We start from the raw sequence: 25998 nt of genomic DNA, 5'->3' as shown, positions 1-25998 counted from the left end.
CGTTTTTTTTAAAAAAAACCCTAAAATGCAACACAAATCTGCCTTATTCCTCACCTCCAGAACCCCCTGCCAAGTTTCTTCGGTGTCCTATGGGGCCAGGAGGAGTGGTCAGAAATGTTTAGCAATATACTTCTGTATAAAGATTTTATTTAATTTGTAAGTTTTATTTATTCATACAAGAGCTGGGGTGTAGGCCAGAGGTTGGGGGTGGGGGTGAGAGGATTCACCAGAGACAGAGTGGGGAACAGAACAGGCAGATTGACTGAAATACACTGCTGAGGGGAGCAGTGGGCGAGGCAGGAGAGGTCTGCTGCGCCCTGTGGGTATCTCCCTGGCCGGGGATCGAACTCGTGCTGCAGTAGCTGCGGCTTGCTTTAGCGTGCTTAGAGAACCCCTTGCGCCGCCACGGAGGCCCCTGTATAATGATTTTTAAGGGGAACGATCTAGGGGGGGTCGTTCGCGGTAGCGGGTGAGGGCTGCCCCCCAGGGGAAGCGACTCCCAGTCCTCGGGACGGGGGCGGGCGGGGCCGGGGCGCGCCCAGCCGGGCCAGCCCTGCGCGCCGCACGCCGAGCCGCGGAGTCGTCCCACTCCCGACTGCAAGGAGCTCTGGGATCGGCCGGCCGCTCTCAGCTCTCGCGAGGCTACCTCCCTGTCTCCCAGGCCCTCTGACCTCCCCCCTCCTAACGTGTTTTTCAAATCCACCAATGGGTGCAGAGCATGGGCTCGAACCAGCCAATCGGAATGCGGAGCCACCGGGAAATTTAAATCGCGCCGGCCGGCTGCACGAGCCACACCGTCTTCGGGCTGAAGCGAGGTGGACGTTTCCCGGGCACTGACCTGCACCTGCGCCCGCACCGCCGCCTGTGGAAGCCGGGGCCGCCCGCAAGGTGAGCGCTCGGGCCGCGGTCTGGCCGGAGCGGCAGCGGCGGAGCCGTCGGCCGCGCTCGCCTCGCGGGCGGCGGGAGGGGAGGCCCGGCCTGGCCGCGGCCGCCCTGCGTGGCGAGGCCTCCGGCGCCGGACGTTGGCGCGGCGGCTGTTCGGCCTGCGGGGCTCGGGTGCGGGGCGCCGAGGCGGTGCGAGCCGCGGCGGGAGCCCGTGGCGCCGGGGGCCCCGATCCTCCGCGGGGTCGGGCCCGGGAGCCGGGGCCGGGGGGGCCGGGGCCCTCCTCCGCCGGCTCCGCGGCAGCGTCCGGGCTGGGGCTGGGGCAGGGGCCGGCCTGGCCTGGCCTGGAGGCGGCGGTTGGGAGACGCGCTCTCCGCGCAGGCCCCGGCCCGGCCGCGTCGCAGCTGGCAGAGGGACGCGCTGGGCTGGAAAGCGAAATTGGAAGGACTTTCCTTCGGTCACCCCGGGAGGTGGCGCGCAGGCTCCCCGCGAAGCGCGGCTGCCCCAGCCCGGTGGCAGCCCCCGAGCCCCGCGGGTGGGCGCGGGCGGGGCTCCGTGTTGACAGGCCGGGCCGGGGAGGCGGGAGGACGCGCTGCCGGGCGCAGAGCTGAGCTTCGTTTTCCAGGGAGGAGGAGATGGCGCTTCGGGCCATTTCGAAGACAATGGAGCCTCCCGAGGAGGCTCCCTTAGGGCACAGATTTTAGCTGCCCGCTCTGCCCCCCTCCTCTGTCTTCGGGAAACTGTTCGTGGACTCTGGAGGCCGCGGTCACCCTGTCCCGCGCGGCATCCGCCGGCGGACGTGGCTCGGGCCGAGGACATCGTGAACTTGAGGCCCGCGTGCCTTCCAGGAATGCTTGAGGGGAGCGAATGTCCGATACCGCGATTTAAAAAATAAATAATAGGTAGAGATGAGACTTTTGGTTCTGGTGGTTTAAATGAAATAGTAGTTTTTTCCACTTGTTTCTTTTTTTTTTTAGCTGTGGATGTTAGGAAATTTAAATGTAGCAGCTTCCATGACATTCCTGATGGACTGCACTGCTCTGGAAGTTGCAGCCCCTCAGAGGGGAGGGGACGAATACTCTGCGCCACAATCATTTCATAGCGCTGAGAAATGAAGTCCCTCCTCTTTTTTTTTTTGAGATTTATTTATGCATGCAAGAACTAGGGTACAGGCCAGAGGTGCAGAGTATTCACAGTATTCACCAGCGGGGACCAGAACAGGCACAGTGACCGAAGTAGTACACTGCTGAGGGAGCAGCTGGGGAGGCTGGAGAGGTCTGCTGCCCGGCGTGGGTTGCCAGCCGGGGGATGGCTTCACAGTGCTGTGCTTCAAATGCCTTGTGCCACCAAGGAGGCCCTGAAGTTCCTCTCTTAGGATTGTGCTGTGAAGTCAGTATATGCCTGCTATTTCTGTAAGTGCTCTTACTGACATAAAGAAGAAAGGAGAATTTTTTTCTCTCCCTTGTTTTCTAGCTTTTCTCCTTTGTCTCATAACCATGTCCACCAATGAGAATACTAACTTGCCAGCTGCCCGCCTTACCAGATTCAAGAACAAGGGGAAAGATAGTACAGTGAGTACCTTCTGTTGCATTCTTTTTGTATTTTTTTAAATTTCTGGATACTTGGGAAGGGGTAAAAACTTAAAGGGGATTTGAAAAAAAAAGCCCCCATTTGGCACAAGACTTGGTATAATAGGTGGAAATGATCTGTTCCCAAGGAAATGAGGCGACGCAGAATAGAAGTTAATGTGGAACTGAGAAAAGCAAAGAAAGATGACCAGATGCTGAAAAGGAGAAATGTAAGCTCGTTTCCTGATGATGCTACTTCTCCACTGCAGGAAAACCGGAACAATCAGGTAAATATATTTTCGTTTATGAATTGCACTAAACCTTGAAACTCATTTTGGGGCGCCTTTTTTTTTTTTTTTTAAGATTTATTTATTTATTTATTTATTTATTTATTTATATAAGCACTGGGCACAGTCAGCATGCAAGGGTGAGAGAATTCACCATAGACAGAGCAGAGAGCAGAACAGGCAGACTGACGAAGTACACCAGTGAGGGGAGCAGCGGGCGGCAGGAGAGGTCTGCTCTCCATGTGGGACCCTCGCCTGGCAACTGGGGATCGAACCGGCACTGCAGAAGCCACGGGCAGCTTTGCAACCCTGTGCTCAACTGCTGCACCACTGGGGAGGCCCTCAGTTTGGGACTTTTCTTAGAATTTTATTTTATTTTTAAAGATTTATTTGTGCGTACAAGAACTGGGGTACGGGCCAGAGGTGTGGGGGGTGAGAGGAGTCACCAGAGGCAGAGTGGGGAACAAAACAGGTGGATATACTGAAATACACTGCTGAGGGGAGCAGTAGGCGAGATAGGAGAGGTCTGCTGCACCCTATGTGTCAGCTCCTGGGATTGAAGTCAGGCTGCAGTGGCTGCAGACAGCTTCACAGTGCTGTGCTTAACCCTTTGCACCACCAAGGAGGCACTTTTCTTAGAATTTTAAATAACACTCCTAGTCTTAATTTTGTTAGCTGTCATATCTGTGAAGATCTTTTTTTCTTCCCAATCAGGAATACTAAAGGATTTACTTTTCTGCCCATTCTCTACCCACTGGCATTGATTCCAAAGTCGCCTTTAGCTTTGGTATCCTTTTAGCTTTCCTTGCTTTCCCGCTGCCAGCTTGGTTCCTTGCACTCGCCATTCTAATGTTAACCAAAAAAGTCAGCATGTCCACAACCCACCACCTCCTGTCTTCTTTATTTCTTTTTTTGGTTTCTCTATTTTTGTACTTGTCACTAGCTTTGTTCAATTTTTTTTTTCTCCTGAAATAGTTGCAGTACTCTCCTAATTTATCTTTTCATTTTATGCCACACACTTTTAGTAGAAATTTTCCTAAAATAACTTTTATTTATTTATTTTTTTTTTTAAATAGAGGCATGTTTTATTTATTTATTTGTTTGTTTGTTTGTTTTGTTTATACATGCACTGGGTACAGTCAGAAGCGCGGGAGGGTGAGAGAATTCACCAGAGCCAGAGCGGGGAGCAGAGCAGGCAGAAGGACCGAAGTACACTGCTGAGGGGAGCAGCGGGCGGCAGGAGAGGTCTGCGCGCCATGTGGGACCCTCCTCCAGTGGCCGGGGAGCAGCCGGGGATCGAACCGGCGCCGCAGAGGCCGCGAGCAGCTTCGCAACCCAGCGCTCAACCGCTGTGCCACCGGGGAGGCCCCTAAAATAACTTTTAGACATGTTTCTCTGCTTAAAAACTTTGATTTTAAATCCATATTCTTTAAAGGTCATTTGTAAGTTAGTTCCTTCTTGGATTTCCATATTTTATCTCTTTCAAAGTTAATGGACGTTTTTCCTGGTTTTTACACATTATGTTTTCCTTTAGGGTTCTACGTTTTCCTTTTTTTTTTTTTTCCTTTATTTGAATATTAACTTGTATTTCTGGAGTACTAGACTCAAGTCTCCTATCTTTTATAGCACTCATGGGGTCAGCCTAGCAGGAAAAATTTTCCTAGCTCAGAATTCCTGTAGCACCTGGTAGTGCACCAAAACTGGGGAGTGGCTGCTTTATAACAGCAAATGTATATACACTTGTTTCATGGTTCTCTACTTGTCTCATTTTAAGCTGTAACTGTTTTAATTTGTAAGCTCCCAAGCAGAAAGGTACTCTGTCTTTTGTAGTTAATTGTAGCATTGATTCTCAGACCTTTCTGTTGTCATAACATATTTGTACCACTTAATATTTGCACTTAAATGTAGGATTTATATTTGTGGGAATAATAGATAACAAACTGCAGCGTGAAAATCCCCAGCATATTCCCTCTTAACTTCATCCCTTTCTCCATAAAGGTAGATCTGAATGTAAGTGCTTGGGACTAATAGAGTAGAAAGTGCTTTTAATTAATTCTTTAAATTAATCACAGCCACCTTTATTGTGACAAAATGCTGGCAAAGTCTATAACTTGAGTCTCCAGTGAGTCAAGACACCAAGTGTGAGGGCCTCCTTGGTGGCCTAGGGGTTTAAATCTCAGTGCTATCACCACAACAGCCTGAGTTCAATCTTGGGGCAGGGAGTTAACCCACATGTAGTGCAGCAGACCTCTCCTGTCTCGCCCTATGCTCCCCTTGCCCCAGTAAGTAAATCTGTTTTCCCCACCCTGTCTTTGGTGAATCTTCTCACCCCCCTCTACACCCCAGTTCTTCTACAAGATGATTTTTTTAAAAGGTTTATTTATTTATGCATGCAAGAACTGGGGTGTAGGCCAGAGGTGCAGGGTAGGTGAGGGGATTCACTAAAGACAGAGTGAAGAGCAGAACAGTTGGACTGACTAAAATACACTGCTGAGAGGAGCAGCGGGAGAGACAGGAGAGGTCTGCACCATGTGGGTCACCTCCCTGCCTGGGGATCGAACTCATGCTGCAGTAGCTGCCAATTGCTTCATAGTGCTGACGCTTAACCCCTTGCGCCACCAGGGAGGCCCAGATAAATAATTAATTTTTTTTTTTTTTTAAACACCAAGTATGAGAGCTGTGCTACATATAAAATAATACTTAATAGGCAAATGTAGGGCTAAACTTTTACTAACTAAAATATAAAGAATGTCTTAATAATGGCAAGTATGCATTTTGTTTGTGTTTATTTAATATTAAAAGTGATTTTAAGATGAAATGAATTCCACTGTTTTTATAGGGCACTGTAAATTGGTCTGTTGATGACATTATCAAAGGCATAAATAGTAACAATTTGGAAAGCCAGCTCCAAGCTACTCAAGCTGCTAGGTAAGTCTTGTTTACTATAGCATTTGATAACCTAAGAATCCACCTTTTTAGACTTTGGTGTTTTTTGTTTTTCTTTTTTTTTGGCAACAAGACACAAGTCTTGTAAGCAAAGTAAAAGTTAAAGCTAACCTTAGGCCTATTTTAACTAGAATTTTCCTGTCGGTAAAAACTAATTTACTATTATTGTCTCAAATCCTGCCCATCTCCATTCTTAATCACTGTTACCCTTTTGGCATATGTTTTAAGAAAATTACAAAGTTTTTGTCATAGTGGCATTTCAAATCTGTTGAAGGGAAAGGAAATTATTCAGTAATCATATCTATTTATAAAGGTACATTCACTTAAAAAATAAGTATATCTCCTGCCAAACATAAATATTTCTGCTATACATAACAGGATAAATAATTTCTGTGGCTTGATACTGCAGAAAAATATAAATGGCGAGTGATCATGGAAAATGTTTGACTTCACAGTAAACAAAAATGAAACTTAAAATGAGAGTGTAACTTTGTCAAATCGGAGATTTTAAAAGGTGACAGTATCTAAAGTATCAGATTTTAGGAATGCAGAAAGGAGGTTAATTATTGGTGATATTTTGATTTTTGGAAAAGGGTAGTTTAAAAAAGATAGTAAAGAATACCATGAATGGCAGCACCATGTATGCAGTGTGTTTAACTTCTTTCTTAAGTTCCAGGCTATCACAGCATTTAGTGCTTTGTCTCAGCATTTAGTGTAAAAGGTGGTTTAAAGTTCTGAACTCTTGAATAGCATTTTGAGATAGTTTTTACACAGACTTGTTTTGTTAATCACCTGCTTTTGTTTCTCTTTTTGCTCACCCTTAGGAAACTACTTTCTAGGGAAAAACAGCCACCCATAGACAACATAATCCGGGCTGGCTTGATTCCAAAATTTGTGTCCTTCTTGGGCAGAACTGATTGTAGCCCCATTCAGTTTGAATCTGCTTGGGCACTCACTAACATTGCTTCTGGTACATCAGAACAGACAAAGGCTGTGGTAGATGGAGGTGCTATCACAGCATTCATTTCTCTGTTGGCATCTCCCCATGCACACATCAGTGAACAAGCTGTATGGGCTCTAGGAAACATTGCAGGTACTTGGATTTGAAATTCTTTGGATTGAATGTCTCTAATTGTATTAAGGTTGGAAGAAGTATGTTGTCGTTACTAATAATTGCCTTTTTAAAAAAAAAAAAAAGATTTATTTATTTATGTAAGCCCTGGGTACAGTCAGAAGTGTGGGAGGGTGAGAGAATTCACCAGGGCCAGAGCAGGGAACAGAACAGGCAGACTGACGAAATACACTGCTGAGAGGAGCAGCGGGCGCGACAGGAGAGGTCTGCTGCGCCATGTGGGATCCTTGCCAGCGGCCAGAAATCGAACCGGCGCTGCAGAGGCTGCAGGCAGCCTGCCAGCCCAGCGCTCAACCACTGCGCCACCAGGGGAGGCCCACTAATAATTGCCTTTGTGTTCAATTTTGAGCTTACTTGCTTTCCCATGTTTATTAGGGGCAAATGTGTTACTAAAAATAGGCATCTGAGAAGTATCTAAGAAAATAATCTCCAAGGGTGTCATTTTATGTTGAGGTGTCACTTTTGTACTCAGTCACTGAACACTGGTGGTTCCAAACAAGTAGATGTGATTACCTTACCCTTTTTTTTCAGGTGATGGTTCAATTTTCCGAGACTTGGTTATCAAATATGGTGCAGTTGAGCCACTGTTGGCTCTTCTTGCAGTTCCTGATATGTCATCTTTAGCAGTAAGTTTCTAACCAAAGTATGGTCACTCAGTTCTTGATTCTCATTTTTCCTGTCCTTCAAAAGACAGACTTCTCATTGCATTTTTCTTTCCCCTTAGTGTGGTTACTTGCGTAATCTTACCTGGACACTTTCAAATCTTTGTCGCAACAAGAATCCCGCACCGCCCTTAGAAGCTGTTGAGCAGATTCTTCCTACTTTAGTTCGTCTCCTGCATCACGATGATCCAGAAGTATTAGCAGATACCTGCTGGGCCATTTCCTATCTTACTGATGGTCCAAATGAACGGATTGAAATGGTTGTGAAAACAGGAGTTGTGCCCCAACTTGTGAAGCTTCTTGGAGCTACTGAATTGCCAATTGTGGTAAGAAAATAACTTTCAAATGAGAATGTGAAGTATAAAGATGTAATCAATACTATATTGACATGATGCCTATTTTTGGCCAGTTGGGCCTCTTATCAGAACTCCTAGGGAATATAGTTTTGGGACAATGCTGAAAAAATAAAAAGATAACTGCCAGCATTAACATTTTTTGTTTTCTTTTTAGACTCCTGCACTAAGAGCCATAGGGAATATTGTCACTGGGACAGATGAGCAGACTCAGGTTGTAATAGATGCAGGAGCACTTGCTGTCTTTCCCAGCCTGCTAACCAACTCCAAAACTAATATTCAAAAGGAAGCTACGTGGACAATGTCAAACATCACAGCTGGCCGTCAGGATCAGATACAGCAAGTGGTGAATCATGGATTAGTCCCATTTCTTGTTGGCGTTCTCTCTAAGGTAATAAAATCACAGTCAAAAGATTGTTGGTGTTTACAGGTGGGATTTGGTAGAGCTGTGCTTGACGTAGTCCTTAGTGCACCAATTTTGGGTTCTGCTTAGTCCTTTGCTAAACAGTAGCCAATTGCCTCTTAAGGTTGGATAGAAGTAGTTTTAGCTGTTATTTTCCTAAAACAAAACTTTTTGGATTTTTCTGTTTTTTTCTCTCATTCTGAAATAAAACCTGTTTCCTGATGTTTATTAGGCAGACTTTAAGACACAAAAGGAAGCTGTGTGGGCTGTTACCAACTATACAAGTGGTGGAACAGTTGAACAGATTGTATATCTTGTTCATTGTGGCATAATAGAACCATTGATGAACCTCTTAACTGCAAAAGATACGAAAATTATTTTGGTTATTTTGGATGCCATTTCAAATATCTTCCAGGTAAGTCTGTCTTTTTTTTTTTTTTTTTTAAGATACATCTATCTATGCATACAAGAACTGGGGTACAGGACAGAGGTGTGGGGGTTGAGAGGACCCACCAGAGATAGAGTGGGGAGCAGAACAGGCAGATTGACTGAAATACACTGCTGAGGGGAGCAGCGGGTGAGGCAGGAGAGGTCTGCCATGCCATGTGGGTCACCTCCCCGGCCGGGGATAAAACCCATGCTGCAGTGGCTGCGGACAGCCCCATAGACTGTGTCCTAACCCCCTGTGCCACCAGGGAGGCCTCTCTTCTGGGTAAGTCTTATTTGAATTTGGGTTTGATATTAATCATTTACTATTTAGCTTGGAGTAGGAGAGTATCTAAGTGCACACACAGAATCAGGCAGATTCAGCCACAGAATCAGACAGCTTGTTACATGTTCCACATTCCTGGTGAAAGACACTCAAGGGACTATAAGAAATGGAAATGAGATGATAAGTGGATAGTGTGACCTGAATTGAATGCAAGTCCATATGTGGATACCATTCATAGCTATTTTGTCAAGAATCATTAATTCCCCAATGTCATGCTGAGTTTTGGTGAAATTAAATTTAAACGATACAGTTACTTGATTATATTTTTCTTCTGATCCCATTTCTAATTGATCTAAGCATGCCAGCATGTAGGATGTTCTTCCTGTGATTGATGGCAGGAGGTCCTACTCATCAACTTTAATAAGCTTCTGAGTCTAGATTTTTTTTTTTTTTTTTTTTTTTTTTTTTTAAAATATGGAACGCTTCACGAATTTGCGTGTCATCCTTGCGCAGGGGCCATGCTAATCTTCTCTGTATCGTTCCAATTTTAGTATATGTGCTGCCGAAGCGAGCACTGAGTCTAGATTTTTTTGATTGTGTGTTTGTTTTTTTTTTTAATTAAGGTAACATTGGTTGGTTCACAACACACTGATTTAGGGATACGGGTTCACACCTCTTCAGGTGTATGTCACTACCATCCACCACCAAAGCACCTAGAGTCCTTTGCCATAATCCATTTAGGGAGGGCGCCCCACTCCTGACCCTCCTCTGGTAGCCTCAGTTGTGTATTCAGATTTCTAGGGCTTGTTTTGGATTAGTTCTGTCTGTTCCTTTATTCTTTTTTAAAAAGATTTATTTATTTATGTATGTAAGACTGGGATACAGGCCAGAGGTGTGGGAGGGTGAGAGGATTCACCAGAGAGAGAGTGGGGACAGAACAGGCAGACTGACTGAAATACACTGCTGAAGGGAGCAGTGTGTGACATAGGAGAGGTCTGCTGCGCCATGTGGGTTGCTCCCTGGCCAGCTGGGGATTGAACTTGTGCTACAGAGGCTGTCTGTATGTAGCTTCATAGTGCTGTGCTTAACCCTTTGTGCCAGCAGGGAGGCCCTGTTCCTTTATTTGTTTATATTCCGTGTAGGATCTGATTATGGAACAGTTTACATACCAAAGTTGAATCTAAAATAATGTTCCCTGGCATGTCCACTCTACACAAATAAGTTGTTTTCTCAATTTCTCTTATCTAAGCCCCCTAAATTATTTTGAAGCAAATAAGATAATCTGTAAATATTTGTGTTATCTAACCATAATACTATTATACCTAATATATTCTTTTTTTCTTTAAAGACTTATTTATTTATGCATACAAGAGCTGGGGTACAGGCCAGAGGTGTGGGGGGTGAGAGGATTTGCCAGAGACAGAGTGGGGAACAGAACAGGCAGATTGACAGAAATACACTGCTGAGGGGAGCAGTGGGCGAGTCAGGAGAGGTCTGCTGCACCATGTGGGTTGCTCCCTGGCTGGGGATCGAACCTAGTGCTGCAGAGGCTGTGGATAGCTTCATAGGTTGCATCTTAACCCCTTGCACCACCAGGGAGGTCCAATATATTCTTCTTGATATCAAAAAATTTAGCTAGGGAAATTTGCATCTATATACTATAGGCCTTGTTTACCCTTACAGGCCATCCACTTTGGCTGCACTGTGAGATTATTTGGGATACTTTTAAATAGTAATATCCTGTTCATTGCAGACCAGTTGAACCTGGATATAGTATCAGTTTTTAAATTCAGCAGGTGATTTTGATGCCCAGAACAGATAGATGATCTCTGGCTCAAAGCTACAAATGTAGTTTAAAAAAGTAAGTACAAAACTGATCACCCTGAATTTTTAAAAAAATGGAAAATGGAGATAGTTTTATCTCAATAGGATTGTTGAAGGAGCTGTGACGAAACCATTCTCGTTGTTTTGTTTTTTTTCCCATTAAAATAGATTGTTTCAGAGCTTAGGCCAATAACTTGGAATTAATTTTTTTCAGGCTGCTGAGAAATTAGGTGAAACTGAGAAACTTAGTATAATGATTGAAGAATGTGGAGGTTTGGACAAAATTGAAGCCCTACAAAACCATGAAAACGAATCTGTGTACAAAGCTTCATTAAACTTGATTGAGAAGTATTTCTCTGTAGAGGTGAGTAACATGTAAATATTAACTTGGAAAGTACATGTTTAAGATCAAGCTCCATAAGATTTTTTTCCCTTTTTTTTAAATTTAGTTTTAGTTTTTTTTTTTAAAGATTTATTTATTTATGCATACAAGAGCTGGGGTACAGGCCAGAGATACGGGGGAGGGGGGTGAGAGGATTCACCAGAGACAGAGCAGGGAACAGAACAGGAGACTGAGTGAAATACACTGCTGAGGGGAGCAGTGGACGAGACAGGAGAGGTCTGCTGTGCCATGTGGGTTGCTCCCTGTGCTGCAAAGGCTGCAGATTGCTTCATAGTGTGGTGCTTAACCCCTTACACCACCAGGGGGGCCCTTCGCTTATTCTTTTAATTCAGTCTGTACAGTTGTTAAATATAGCAAAGTATTTGTAAGTAGACATAATGTCCATGTTAGTTCCTCTAATGTTTGACTTGATAATGTAAGTTTTTTAACTTGAGACATAAAAATCAAAAGGTCATCAATTTGCTTTCTTCTGAACACTCTTAGGAATCTTAGACTCTCCAGTAAATTGTAGGAGTTGGTAGAGAAGCAGGCCTACCCTGTAACTATACTCTGGGCCTAATAAGCAGTTTTCCTTTTTCCTACAGAAAAGTGACAGGTGAAGAAAAAAAATTCAGTTTATTAATAACATTCCTTAACTTGCTCAGAACCTTCCCTTCCCAGGCATTCACAAGAAGAGCCAGTTATAGCAGTTTAGCACTGTTTGAAATATTGTACAGGATTAAAGGTGAAATAGGCAGGTGAAAATCTTGAGAGTAAATGTAAATACAAACGTCTAGGCAGATTACTGCTTAAAAATGTACCATGTTTATGAGATTATGTTAATGTCATTTAATAACTTTCAGGAAGAGGAAGATCAGAATGTTGTGCCAGAAACTACCTCCGAAGGCTATACATTCCAAGTGCAGGATGGCACTCCTGGGACCTTTAACTTTTAGATTGTACAGCTGAGGCATAAAGTTGTTTGTTGTGTACTGTTTGGTATAAGTTTGTCTTACTGTTTCTCTATTACGAACTTTTTAAATGTGGTTTGTTATTGTAGCACTTTTTACAACAAGACTATACTTGAACAGTTCCAAACTGTACATACTGTATGAAGCTTCTTCTCTCAATGGATTTCCTATTTCTATGTGGAATTTCATACCTGCAGTGTCCTGTAAATAAAGATTAAGCTCCACCTTTATTTCACCATGCCTACGTGTTGCTTTCTAGTGTGTGCTCTTAAGGCTGAACCAAATCAGTGTGACTAAAGGAGGTAGTCCTGGCTGCAGACATTGTTTGATATACAGCTTGTGATGTCATCAACCATCAAGGGTAATAAGTAACTTCTTTCCTGCTCTGTCCTTCTGAGTCCTGACTTTGCTCTAGGTTGCTTCTCCTCTTGATGATAATGGCTGTCGGCACTTCCAGACTTAAAACCACTTCACACAGGCCAGAAAAAATTTCAGCTTTCCTCAACTCATGTCACATTTAATCTTTTTTAAGTATTCTTTTTTTTTTTTTAAAGATTTATTTATGCGTACAAGAGCTGGGGTACAGGCCAGAGATGCGGGGGGGTGAGAGTATTCACCAGAGGCAGAGTGGGGAGTAGAACAGGCAGATTGACTGAAATACACTGCGGAGGAGAGGTCTGCTGCATCATGTGGGTTGTTCCCTGGCCGGAACAAAGGCTGTGTGATTGCTGTGCTGCAAAGGCTGTGTGATTGCTTCATAGTGTGGTACTTTAACCCTTTGTGCCACCAGGAAGGCCCTTAAACTATTTTTTTTAAGATTTATTTATTAATTTAAAGATTTATTTTTATACAAGAGCCGGGGTACAGGCCAGATGTGGGGGAGGGAGAGAAGATTCACCAGAGACAGAGCGGGGAGCAGAATAGGCAGACGGACGAAATACACTGCTGAGGGGAGCAGCGGGCGAGACAGGAGAGGTCTGCTTCACCATATGGGATTCTCGCTGGCTGGCCAGGATGGAAGCCACGCTGTGGAGGCTGCAACAGCTTCACAGTGCGGCGCTCAACCATCTGCGCCACCAGGGAGGCACTTTTTTTTTTAAAATTTATTTACTTAGGCATTCAAGAGCCTGGGGTACAGGCCAGAGGTGCGGGGGGTGAGAGGATTCATCAGAGACAGAGTGGGGGACAGAACGGGCAGATTGACCGAAGTACACTGCTGAGGGGAGCAGCGGGCGAGTCAGGAGAGGTCTGCTGCATCAAGTGGGTCAGCTCCCTGGCCGGGGATTGAACTCATACTGTGTGGCTGGTGATAGCTTGATAGTCCTGAGACTTAAACCCCTGTACCACCAGGGGGGCCCCAAATTGCCTTTTATTTTAAACCTTCCCAGAACCTCATCAATTAAAACCCAAAATTGTTTCCACCAAAGTGGTACATTCCTTTCCATTTTGCTGTAGTGGTAGAAGCAAAATCTTGAATTTTGTTTGGGCAACTGTAAACCTTGTGAAGTACAGGACCCAAAGTTCAGAAGGCTATTAAGGGAAGTAAGCATAGCTGGCTACTTACCTCCCTCCACTGATTTTGGGAAGCTTTTGAAATATGTCATTAGTATTGCTTCCTTTGAACATTGGGCTGTTGCCCTAATTTGTGATTAACAAAAACGTGGCCAAATAGCACAGCATCCCCACGGGAAAGTGTTAGAAAGTGTTTTCGTAACATCACTGATTTAAGTTTCACAATGCCAGCTAATAAAGATGATAAAAAACACTGGAACTGTCAAACAGGGTTTTGTGAGGCAGAAAAGCTATTTAATTTTGAGCATTTATATGTTAAATGGCATGTTATTGGCATAGTTTGAAAGCATAACCCTGGTGTCTACCAACACCCAGCCCAGTTCCTCCTAAATATTCAGGACAGTTTTATAACACTAGGAATTGATCATTTCATGTATTTCCTCCCAGGCTTTTCAGAATCTTCCATGTTCTTCATTCTAGTTCGGGAACGTGAGGCAGTGGAATGAACTAAGTCATCAGGAGCCAGATCTGCCCGAGTTCAAATCCTGCCTCTTCACATGTTATCTTTGGACCATCAAAGTAGCATAATCCCTGGTATAAAACTCCCACAGGTAATAGTTACTACATGACATTAGTATCCTAGGTAAAGACTGTGGCCCCAGAATAACTGTTCCCAACATTTTTATTTTTTTTTTTAAAAGATTTATTTATTCATGCATACAAGAACCAGGGTACAGGCCAGATGTGCGGGAAGATGAAAGGATTCACCAGAGTGGGGAGCAGAACAGGCAGATCTCCTGAATTACACTGCTGAGGGGAGCAGCAGGCGCTAGCTACAGGAGAGGTCTGCAGTGCCATGTGGATACTCCGCGGCCAGCTGGGATCGAACCCACACTGCAGAGGCTGTGGACAGCTTCACAGTTGGCGCTCAACCTGCGCCACCAGGGAGGTCATGTTCCTGACTTTTTAACAAAAATTTACAGACCCCTAATTTTTTTTATTTTTTTTTCCCTATTATTTTTTTCTAAAGATTTATTTATGCATACAAGAGCTGGGGTACAGGCCAGAGATGCAGGGGGGTGAGAGGATTCACCGGACACAGACCAGGCAGCAAAACAGGCAGACTGACTGAAACACACTGCTGAGGGGAGCAGCGGCGAGACAGGAGAGGTCTGCTGTGCCATGTGGGTTGCTCCCTGGCTGGCCCGGGATCGATCATGTGCTGCAGAGGCTGTGGATTGCTTCACAGTGTGGTGCTTAATCCCTTGCTCCACCAGGGAGGCCCCAGAACCCTATTTTCATACAAATTTAGCTTCCAGGCTAAGTTTAATTATTAACTCTTCCTGGTTTTTCCATATCAATCACAGATCTAAAGCACTATGTGCCCACCCCATGTCTTTCTATACTCAGTGATGGGGTTCTGCCCCAAAGCTGGACGTGTCATCAGCCTGCAGGCCTTTTATAGGCTTTCCCATAGCTTCTGAACAGTGGAACTGTTCAGCTGTTACCAGCTATTACCTGTGCTGCTCTCCCAGTGAGCTCTGGGCTGCCTTTCCGCGCCGTCTCCCTTTCAATTCTGTTAGGCAGATCCCTTTGGAACACTTCATCTAAATGCTCACTGGCCGAGAGAAATGCCACTTTGAGCTGCCGAGTCCATCTTGGTGATGATTTGCTTGGAAGTTGGTCAGTAAATAGCAGATAGGCCTTTACTTGCTAGTGATGTGAAACCCTAGAAGGACCGAGAAAACAAAGTTAAACTCTGATAAAAGGTTTAATGTTTAGAACTTGAGCAGGTTCAGGAAAAAATATTAGAAGCTTGTCCAGATAAATAAGGGAAAATGAGGAAGAAAGAAAAATACAAAGGGAATGAAAAGTCAGAGAATGGTGGATGTACAGAGGGCAGTTGCTGATTGTAGCTCCAAGAGAGAGCATTTTTTTGCACAACTGTTGGAATACAGCAGGTATGTGGGAGGCCATGTAGAAATGAGGACTTTTAAAATCTGATTTAGGCCTAAATTTTAGTTGACTGTCCTCACACTGTTACCAGTCACCTACACAACCACTGTTATTCTGAAGAAACAACTTAGTGCACATGAAGTTTATTCTTTTTCCTTCTTTTTGGTAACTGTAAGACAACTTTTCTTATCGTTACAAAAGTGATATTAATTTAAAAAAAAGATTTATTTATACACATAGGAACGGGTGCAGGCCAGAGGTGTAGGGTGTGAAGGGGTTTGAGGAGCAGAACAGGCGGATCTACTGAAATCCACTGCTGAGGGGAGCAGCAGGTGAGACAGGAGAGGTCTGCTGTGCCATGTGGGTCACCTCCTGGCTGTGACTGAGCTCAGCATAGAGGCTGTGGATAGCTTCATAGTGCTGAGACTTAACCGCTTGCACTACCAGGGAGGCTCCAGAACTAATATTAATTTTAGAAAATCTGAAAACATGGTTTACCACAAAGATTAAAATGCAGCCTAACCCCCCCCACCATTGGACTGTACATTTTTTCATAGAAGTCCTTAATCTGAGTAACGCAGCTCACAAGCCCCTGAAATTGGATGCAAGTCTTGTAAAATAAATAGTTGGAGCGCATGAGATTTTCTGAGAAAGAGACTCAAATTAAGTTATGAAAGGTGTAGCCACCTATGACAAATTTTGGATGGAGAACGAATTTACCAATTTATTTTCTACACGTTTGCAGTGTTGTTTTTTTTTTTTTTTTAATACATTCTGCCTTCTTTGTGCCGTAATTTAACACCTTAGACCAATAAACTTAGCTGCAACTTAACTACAGAACTGAAGTTTAACAACTGTCAGCAAAAGGTGGCATTTGGTGAACTTTCATTCCCGAGGCATGATGAAGCCCATGAAGAATGCGGTGCCTTTGTGCCCAGAAAGCAAGATGGCAGGGTTTGTATTTGGCTCCTTGGCCTCAAGTTCAGCTTCCCTGCAGCCCCCTGAGAGTGGGCGGTAACAACTGTCCGCTCTTGGCTCCTCATCTTCCCGCTGACAGCCAGACAGTTGCCAAGGGCTGGTCCCCGCACTCTCCCCCACCCCAACCCACAGCATGGGGGATGGCAGTAGAAAGCAAGGAGCATGGCAGCTCTGTCATTCTTTCCAGGAATTGGCTTTCTTTCCAGGCCTTGTTCTTTGCTTTGGAGGTAACAATGGTCATTTTCCCCTGGAATTTCTGCTGCGATCATCACACTTGCCCTTCTCGTAAGAGACTCAGAATTTGCTAGTCTGAGTCACAGCTGGCTCCCAGATGACTCTGTCCTGTGACCCCATGGACGTCCCCACGTGCATTTGCAGGAGGTTTAGACTTGGCTTGCTGGGGCGGGAGGCCATGGGCTCCCACCCTCCCTGGGAGATTTATGGGCTCACGCCTTGGACGGAGCAAATCCCTGGAGGTACAATCAGTTTCCTTTTGCTGCATATTCTAGATTTCCACCTAAAACAGAAGTTGACTTCATTCTTACCCCACCCACAGAGTAAGAATAACTAGATAGCTAGCAAGTTATTACTGACATCAATTGCTAAATTACCTGGCAGAGAAAGTTTTCCATTCTCGCTCTGCATACACACACACATCTGTGAAAGGGGTCCTTCTGGGTCTGTTCTTTAAACCCTGAGGATGACATCAAAATGAGCTAAGAAGATGAGTCTTCGGTTCCCAGAATGAGCACATCCATCCCATTCAGGTGGAAATGGGCAGCAAAGCTCAAGCAATTTCTTGTTGCAAAGTAATTCTTCAGCGTCTATTTCCTGGAGATAATGTAGAGAATGCTAGCAGGTTTCTAACATACTTCAGCTGTTCAGGAAATACTTTAAATAATTTCCTGCTCTAGAGAATAGGAGGAGGGCCAGAAAGTTGGAAAGAATTACCCTCTTTCTTTACGGTCTCAAATGCACTTCACAAGGCCTCCTTCACTATTCACACATGCTCCTGTGGGCGCTTTGCTGGCTCTGCCTGCCTTTTTCATGCAGGAATGTTCTTTTTAAGAGTGTGTTGAGAATCCTAGTAACCAGGACTTCCCATAGCATCCTGGCCTGAGCTTCCTAAGGCACTTCACAAATGCGAACTAATTAAGCTTGGAAAGGGCCGTGAGTCCTCCCAGACCTTATTGAAATGCAGCCAGCTCTGAGGTGGACGGGGTGCAGTTTTTGCCCTGCACAGCAACAATTCACACAGTGGAGAGGAAGTCGAGCCGACGACTGCCTGGTGCAAGGAAGAAGCAAGTTAGATATCATGGAATTAGTTGCCTCTTTAATTTGCCTTTTGCTGTACTCAGTGGGGTTCAACTCTTGGTATTCAAATAGTCACTGAGCAGATTTCAGGTTATTGCAAAGAAAAACAGATGAAGATTTCATTTTTTAAAGATTTATTTTATTTATGCATACAAGAGCTGGGGTGCAGGCCAGAGGTGGGGTGTGTGTTTGTGTGTGTGTGTGTGTGTGTGTGTGTGTGTGTGTGTGAGGATTCCCCAGAGACAGAGTGGGGAGAGAACAAGTGGATCTACTGAAATGCACTGCTGAGGGGCCCCCCTGGTGGCGCAAGGGGTTAAGACACAACCTATGAAGATGTCCGCAGCCTCTGCACCACGAGTTCTATCCTGGGCCGGCCAGGGAGCTACCCACATGGCGTAGCAGACCTCTCCTGTCTCACCCACTGCTCCCCTCAGCAGTGTCTTTCAGTCTATCTGATTGTTCTGCTCCCCACTCTGTCTCTGGTGAATCCTCTCATCCCCTCACACCTCTGGCCTGTACCCCAGCTCTTGTATGCATAAATAAATCAATCTTTAAAAAAAGAAATACTCTGCTGAGGGGAGCAGCGGGTGAGACAGGAGAGGTCTGCTGTGCCATGTGGGTCACCTCGCTGGTGGGGGATGGAACCCATGCTGCAGAGGCTGCTGATAGCGTCATAGTACTGACACTTAACCTGTTGTGCCACCAGGGAGGCCCCCCCACTTGCCTTTAAAGGGGGCAGCTGGTGACAGTGAAAGGGCCTCCTTTCTCTCTCCTCTTAACAGAATAATAAAAGGATCACATGGCAGCCGCCTCCAACTCTGCTCTTCCTGTTTTCTCTCTTGCCCCTGTCCACTCCACACAGCCTGAAGGCTTGATTTTTGATGAACCTTGCTCACCTCTACAACAGCTTCTAGATTCTTCCTTTTCCTTTGTCTTTGTTTTTCTTTTATTGAGGTAAACAGGCAGCCATGTGTATAAAGTGCTCTAATCTTAAGTGTGCAGCTCAATGCATTTTTACCAGGTAATGTACACATCCAGATCAAGATATGGAACATTACTAGGACTCCAGAAGTTTCCTTCGGGCCTCTCCAGTCAACCGCTTACAAATCTCCCACCATCCCTCCCATGCACTCCCCTACCTGGCCCTCTTCATCGCTGGGCTGCCAAAGTAACCTCTAATCTGATTTCAATCAAAGAGGGGTCTTTTTTGGGCCTCCTCTAGTGGCGCAGTGGTTGAGGTTGAGCGCAGGGCTGCGAAGCTGCCCGCAGCCTCTGCAGCACCGGTTCGATCCCCGGCCGCCAGCGAGGGTCCCACATGGCACTCAGACCTCTCCTGCTGCACCTGCTTCTCCCCTCAGCAGTGTGTTTCGTCAGTCTGCCTGTTCTGCTCCCCGCTCTGGCTCTGGTGAATTCTCTCACCCTCCCGTGCTTCTGACTGTACCCAGTGCTTGTATAAATAAATAAATAAATCTTTAAAAACAAACAAACACAAAGAGGGGTCTTTTTAAAACACACATCACGTGCCATCACCACTCTTTAATATTTTCCAGTGGCTCTGAATCACACTTAAAATAAAGCCCCTCACTGTGGCCGGCAAAGCCTTCCATAAACTCGGTCCTGTCTGGTACCCACATCTCTGACCTTATTTTTCTTCAGATTTTACCACGTTCCCTGTGCTCCAGCTACACTGGCCTCCTTTCTCTTCCTTATACTCTCCAGTCATGTTGTTGCCCCAGGACATTTGCTCATGCTGGTCCTGATGCCTGAACACTGCTCCCTACAGATCCTCTTGTTACTCATTCCCTCCCATCAGTCAGGTCTCACTTCAAATGCTACCTCCTACATAGGTCTTCCGGGACATCACCCCTTTCCCTAGTCACTCTCCCTTTTTGTCTTACATTGCAGTACGTTTACTTCTCATTAGAAAAAAAAGTCCTGTTTATAGCCCAGACATCTGAATCTCAGCATCTCAGTGGCTTAATACAAAAGAGATTAGACTTTGGGCCTCCCTGGTAGCGCAGCAGTTGAGCACTGGGTTGCGAAGCTGCCCTCAGTCTCTGCAGCGCCGGTTTGATCCCCGGCTGCTCCCCGGCCACCGGAGGAGAGTCCCACATGGCGCGCAGACCTCTCCTGCCACCCGCTGCCCCCCTCAGCAGTGTACTTGGGTCCTTCTGCCTGCTCTGCTCCCCGCTCTGGATCTGGTGAATTCTCTCACCCTCCGCCCTTCTGACTGTACCCAGTGCTTGCATAAATAAATAAATAAATAAATAATTTAAAAAATAAAATAAATAACTGAATCTTATTTAATAAAAAAAATTTAAAAAAAAAGGGATTAGACTTTGCTCACACATCCTGCTGCAGATTGGTGGCAGAGATGGGACACGGTCCCACATGCTCACTCAGGGACTCAGGCTTCCTCCATCCATTGGCTCCATCATTTTGGCGGTGGGGGGGGGGTGTTTCTACATCTGACCAAGTCGACTAGGGAGAGAAGAGAACTTAAACAAGCCTGGAAGTCACAGACATCACTTCTGCCCACATTTCACTGGCTGGCACTGAATTACATGCTGTCCAGCTTCCTAGGAGACTGGGAAGTGTAGTTTAGAGGTGTGTCCAGGAAGAGGAGGCGCATAAGGGTTTCACCTTATTGTACTATAACCACAGTATCTAGAACAGTGCCAAGCACGTGAGATGCACTACATAATCATTCACGCACTGAGTGCATGTGTGCACAGATGCACACACACACTCTTCCCCAATGGGGGGCACAGATTGCCTTCATGATGGAACCAAGGAAAACTCAAGAAACCTGGGACAGTTTTTGTCAACTGTTTTGGGGATAAGGCACATATTAGCCACAGAGTCAGATCTGCAAGAGACCATCTAATTCCACATCCTCTTTTGCAAATGGGTAAACCGAGGCACAGAGAAGGGGATTGTATCCAAGGCTAACTGGAGCCACAACTGGGAACGGACCCAGGTTTTTCAGTCTGTCTTCTTTGTCCATGAGGGAGAAATTCCCAGTGCTGGCATCTGGGAGGTGTCTGGCATGGTAGCTGGAGTGTCAGCTTGGGGTCCCAGCTTGGCCTCTAGCTGTTGTGATCTCAGGTAAGTTACCCAACCTCTGTGTGACTCCGTTTCCTCATTGGTTGTTGTTTTTCAGTTTCCTCATTTTTGTTATTGCAGCACTATTTTTTTATTTTATATATTTTACATCATTTTTCATTTTTGCACAATGTATGCATTTGCATCTTGGTTATAGTCCCCATACAATCTCCGCGCCCCCTTATTTTGACCCTAATCTCTCCTTCCCTCCCCCCCAGTGTGTCTCTGGTTTATAGCTGCTTGTTGATTTTGATTTTTACTTTATTATAATTAGTTTTTTTCCTGGGCCCTTATTTGGGTTTTCTAGATTCCTGCTATGAGTGAGACCATCTGGTATTTTTCTTTTTCTTTTTGGCTTATTTCGCTGAGCATGATCCCTTCCAGCGCCATCCATGTTGCTGCAAATGGCATGTGTTTATCTTTTTTGAACGCTGAGTAATATTCCATGGTGTATATGTACCTCATCTTCTTGATCCAGTCATCTATTTTTGGGAGTTTCCTCATTTTTAACGAGGAGAATAGTCCCCACCTCCTGGGGTTGTTGTGGACGTCAAATGGCTAACGCAGGTGAAGTGATTAGAACGGAGCCGGCTGGGTGAAATCCGTGTTTCCGCGGGCGGGGTGCGGGGTGGGGATTCCCTGCTAGCAGGTCTCTGCAAACTTCGCACAGAAAGCTTTCCTGCAGAGGCAGGTCGTTTGGTAAAGACAAGGGAAACACAGTATCTCGGCCCTTCTAATTATTTTATTTTACTTCTCTGCAAGTTCACACCCACTTGATTCTGGGATTCTCCAAATCGCACCAGAGACTCTCCCCTACTCCCACTCTCTCTGCTTTTTTCTTGGGCTGTTTTTTGTGGCCCTCCACATTAATAGGCAAATAGTAAGGAGTGAAACCTCCAATCAAACCTTCATTCAATCCATCCCACGCAGACCCTGTCAGCTCTGCTCTAATCTAGTTAAAGGGGCCACCTTTGCTCCTAATTCCCCCAGGCAGAGGAAACCTCTCCTCCCGCCAGCTCAGCTGCCTCTCAGAACCACACCGTCACCCAACATGCAACAAAACCAGCCTCGCAGGCCAGAGTCAACTTGGGGTCCCAGCTTGGCCTCTTGCTGTTGTGATCTCAGGTAAGTTACCCAAGCTCTGTGTGACTCCGTTTCCTCATTGGTTCTTGTTTTTCAGTTTCTTCATTTTTTTATTGCAGCACTATTTTTTTTATTTTATATATTTTTACATCATTTTTCATTTTTGCACAATGTATGCATTTGCATCTTGGTTATAGTCCCCATACAATCTCCGCGCCCCCTTATTTTGACCCTAATCTCTCCTTCCCTCCCCCCCAGTGTGTCTCTGGTTTATAGTTGCTTGTTGATTTTGATTTTTACTTTATTATAATTAGTCTTTTTTCCTGATGCCTTATTTAGGTTTTCTCTGTCCTTTGAAAGCTTTAACAGGAAAAAAATCTGCCTCCTGGACAGAGGTATCTGCAACACCGATATACACCGATATGAAGAACAAGGATGTTTCTGGAACTCCAGGGGAGTATCTACCCCAGCTCTCCTGCTCTAGGAATCAAAATAAACGATCCCGCCTCCCCGGCCAAAACAGGGACAGGCAACGGCAACCCCCCACGGCTTCTAAATGGCTTCCAGAATGCTCTGGGATTTGACAGAAGTCTCCTTGGTTTTATGTACAAAGGTAAGAAAACTTACTTTTCTTCTCATGGGCTGGAGGCAGAGTGGACCTTACTTGGTTAAAAAAAATGCATTTCTTGGTTAAAAAAATGCATTTTAAAAAATGCATTTCTCTCTCATGTGGGTTCATATTTCATGCACGTTGAAAATGAGAGCACAGGATGGGGGTTGCTATGCAAGACGACAAGGCGCACCCCAAGCTCTGGAGCGGGGTGCAGAGGGGAGGTGCTCGTGAAGGCGCCCGGGAGAAGCCGCCACAGGGAGGCAGCAGCGCGCAGTGGTTAAAGCAGGGACAGGCTTTAGATCTCGCCGACACGGGAAGATGTGAGTTTGAATTCAGACCCCAAAAAGTGACTTCACTGCTCTGTGCCTCACTTTCCACCTTAGCAAAATGGGGAGAAAACCAGTATCTAACTCCCAGGGGTGTTTTATGGGTGGATGAGAACTAATTTAACAAGTAAAATTCGTGTTTAAAAAGCAGGAGTTGGATCACTTGTAATCAGGGAAATGCAAATCAAACTACCATGAGATACCATCTCACACCAGTGAGAATGGCACATAAAAAAACTAGCAACAACAAATGTTGGCGAGGGTGTGGAGAAAAAGGAACTCTCCTGCACTGCTGGTGGGAGTGCAAACTGATCCAACCACTATGGAGAGCTGTGTGGAGATTTCTGGACCTACTAAACATAGAGCTTCCATATGATCCAGCAATTCCACTCCTAGGTGTTTACTCAAAGGACACAGAAACATCAATTCCAAAGAGCACCTGCACCCCTATGTTTATAGCAACACTGTTTACAATAGCTAAGCTTTGGAAACAGCCCAGATGCCCAAAAATAGATGACTGGATCAAGAAGATGTGGTACATATACACCATGGAATATTACTCAGCAATCAAAAAAGATAAACACATGCCATTTGCAGCAACATGGATGGCGCTGGAAGGGATCATGCTCAGCGAAATAAGCTAGAAAGAAAAAGAAAAATACCGGATGGTCTCACTCATAGCAGGAATCTAGAAAACTTAAATCAGGGACCAGGAAAATGAATAACTATAAGAAAGAAAATATTAAAATCAACAAACAGCTATGAACCAGAGACACTCTATGGGGGGTGGGAGGCGGGGAGGGGAGGGATTGGGGTCAAAATAAGGGGGTTGCAATTGTATGGAGAATATAAAAATAAAATTTATATATATATAAAAAAAATAAAATAAAATAAAAAGCAGGAGTTGGGCCTCCCTGGTGGCACAGCAGTTGAGCGCTGCGCTGCGAAGCTGCCCACAGCCTCTGCAGTGCCGGTTCAATCCCCGGCCCCCGGCGAGGGTCCCACATGGCGCGCAGACCTCTCCTGCCTTGCCCGCTGCTCCCCTCAGCAGTGTACTTCAGTCCTTCTGCCTGCTCTGCTCCCCGCTCTGGCTCTGGTGAATTCTCTCACCCTCATGCGCTTCTGACTATACCCAGTGCTTGTGTAAATAAATAAATAAATCTTCAAAAAAAAAAAAAAAAAAAAAGGCAGAAGTTGCTGGGGCCTCCCTGGTGGCCCAAGGGTTAAGACGCGGCTTGTGAAGGTGTCCACAGCCTCTGCAGCACAAGTTCAAGCCCTGGCTGGCCAGGGAGACCTCACATGGCACGGCAGACCTCTCTTGTCTAGCCCACTGCTCCCCTCAGCAGTGTATTTCAGTCAGTTTCCCTGTTCTGCTCCCCACTCTGTCTCTGGTGAATCCTCTCACCGCCCCCATACCCGGTATTTTCATTTTTATTTTATTTTTTTTTTAAGATTTATTTTTATTTATGCATACAGGAGCTGGGGTACAGGCCATAGGTGCAGGGGGTGAGAGGATTCACCAGAGACAGAGTGGGGAGCAGAACAGGCAGATTGACTGAAATATACTGCTGAGGGGAGCAGCGGGCAAGACAGGAGAGGTCTGCTGCACTATGTGGGTTGCTCTCTGGCAGGCCAGGGATCCAACTTGTGCTGCAGAGGCTGTGGATTGCCTCATAGGTTGCATCTTAACCCCTTGCGCCACCATGAAATGACACGGGAGGCCCCTCATTTTTATTTTTTCGAGGAATCTCCATGCCATTTCCACAGAGGCTGCGCTAGATCACACCCCCAGAGCGATGGGCGATTTCTTCTCTCCATGTCCTCACCACCATTTGCCATCTCCAGTCTTGTTGGTGCAGGCCATTCTCACAGGGGTGCAGGGACATCTCAGTGGGGCATTGATTTGCATTTCCCTCATAATAAGTGGTATTGAGCCCTTTTTTCATGTGTGGTCGGCCAGCTGAATGTCTTCTTTGGGGAAATGTCTGTTGTTTTTTTGGACCTTTTTTTTGGTTGGGTTGTTTGTTTTGTTGTTGTTGTTGAGCTGTAGGAGGGTTTTTTTTTTTTAATATTTTATTTATTTATTTATTATTTATACAAGCACTGGGTACAGTCAGAAGCAAGGGAGGGTGAGAGAATTCACCAGAGTCAGAGGGGAGAACAGAGCAGACAGAATGACGAAGTACACTGCTGAGGGGAGCAGCGCGCAGCAGGAGAGGTCTGCGCGCCATGTGGGGCCCTCGCCCGGTGGCCAGGGATCGAACCGGTGCTGCAGAGGCTTCGGGCAGCTTCGCAACCCAGCGCTCAACCGCTGCGCCACTGGGGAGGCCCTGTATGAGGTTTTTTAAAAATATTTTTTGGAAAAAATATTTTAAAATATTAAAAAAAAATCTTTAAAAAATATTTTGCATATCAAATGTGTGATATGCAAATCTCTTCTCCCAGTCTGCCAGTTGCCTTCTTGTGTTTGTGGTGGTTTCTTTTGAGATTCAAAAGCTTTTCATTTGATGTAGTCTCATTTATTTATTTTTGCTTTTGTTTTCCTTGCTGTTTCATCCCCAAATACACCTCTGTGGTCCAGGAGTGCATCGCCTGTGAGTTCTTCTATGTTTTTTATGGTTGTGGGTCTTATATGCATGTCTCTCATCCATTTTGAATGAATTTTTGCCTAACAAGTTAAGTAACAATCTAGTTTTATTTTTATGTCCATTTTTCCCATTTCTCAAGTTTCCCAGTTGGTGAAGGAGGTTTTGCTTTTCATTTTACGGTGGTGACTCCTTTGTCAAAGATGAATGGTTCATATTTGTGCGGGTTTATTTCTGGGCTTTCTACGCTGTTCCACTGGACAGGCCCAGATTCTTGCCCTGAAGACCTGGCTCTGGATCAGAACTGTGTGCAGTGGACACCCACTGAAGCTGCATGGGCCCCCAAAACACCCGGGGGCACCGGAGAGGACCAAGCTGGTTGTCTTTTGTGTACTTTAGAGGA

At 45.4% G+C, this 25998-nt stretch overlaps 1 protein-coding gene and 1 non-coding gene across 2 annotated transcripts; one reads left to right on the top strand and one right to left on the bottom strand.

Annotated features, from left to right (window-relative positions):
- The first annotated feature begins 784 nt into the window (after positions 1 to 784).
- Positions 785 to 12353, top strand: KPNA2 (karyopherin subunit alpha 2). Its single transcript, XM_037493605.2, has 11 exons — positions 785 to 888; positions 2357 to 2454; positions 2601 to 2738; positions 5578 to 5666; positions 6509 to 6777; positions 7348 to 7442; positions 7541 to 7804; positions 7989 to 8222; positions 8467 to 8649; positions 10985 to 11134; positions 12016 to 12353. The coding sequence occupies exons 2-11, from the start codon at positions 2380 to 2382 to the stop codon at positions 12106 to 12108; spliced, it is 1590 nt and encodes a 529-aa protein (XP_037349502.1). The 5' UTR covers positions 785 to 888; positions 2357 to 2379; the 3' UTR covers positions 12109 to 12353.
- LOC119233078 (U6 spliceosomal RNA) lies at positions 9415 to 9521 on the bottom strand. Its single transcript, XR_005122246.1, has one exon. It is a non-coding gene; the product is annotated as a U6 spliceosomal RNA (small nuclear RNA).
- Positions 12354 to 25998: the final 13645 nt, after the last annotated feature.

Source organism: Talpa occidentalis, unplaced genomic scaffold, assembly GCF_014898055.3.
Source record: "Talpa occidentalis isolate TD23 unplaced genomic scaffold, MPIMG_talOcc4v2.1 talOcc4.7, whole genome shotgun sequence".
Classification (NCBI taxonomy): Eukaryota; Metazoa; Chordata; class Mammalia; order Eulipotyphla; family Talpidae; genus Talpa; species Talpa occidentalis.
Note: the sequence above shows the minus strand (reverse complement) of the source record. Positions and strands in the feature narration are given on the sequence as shown.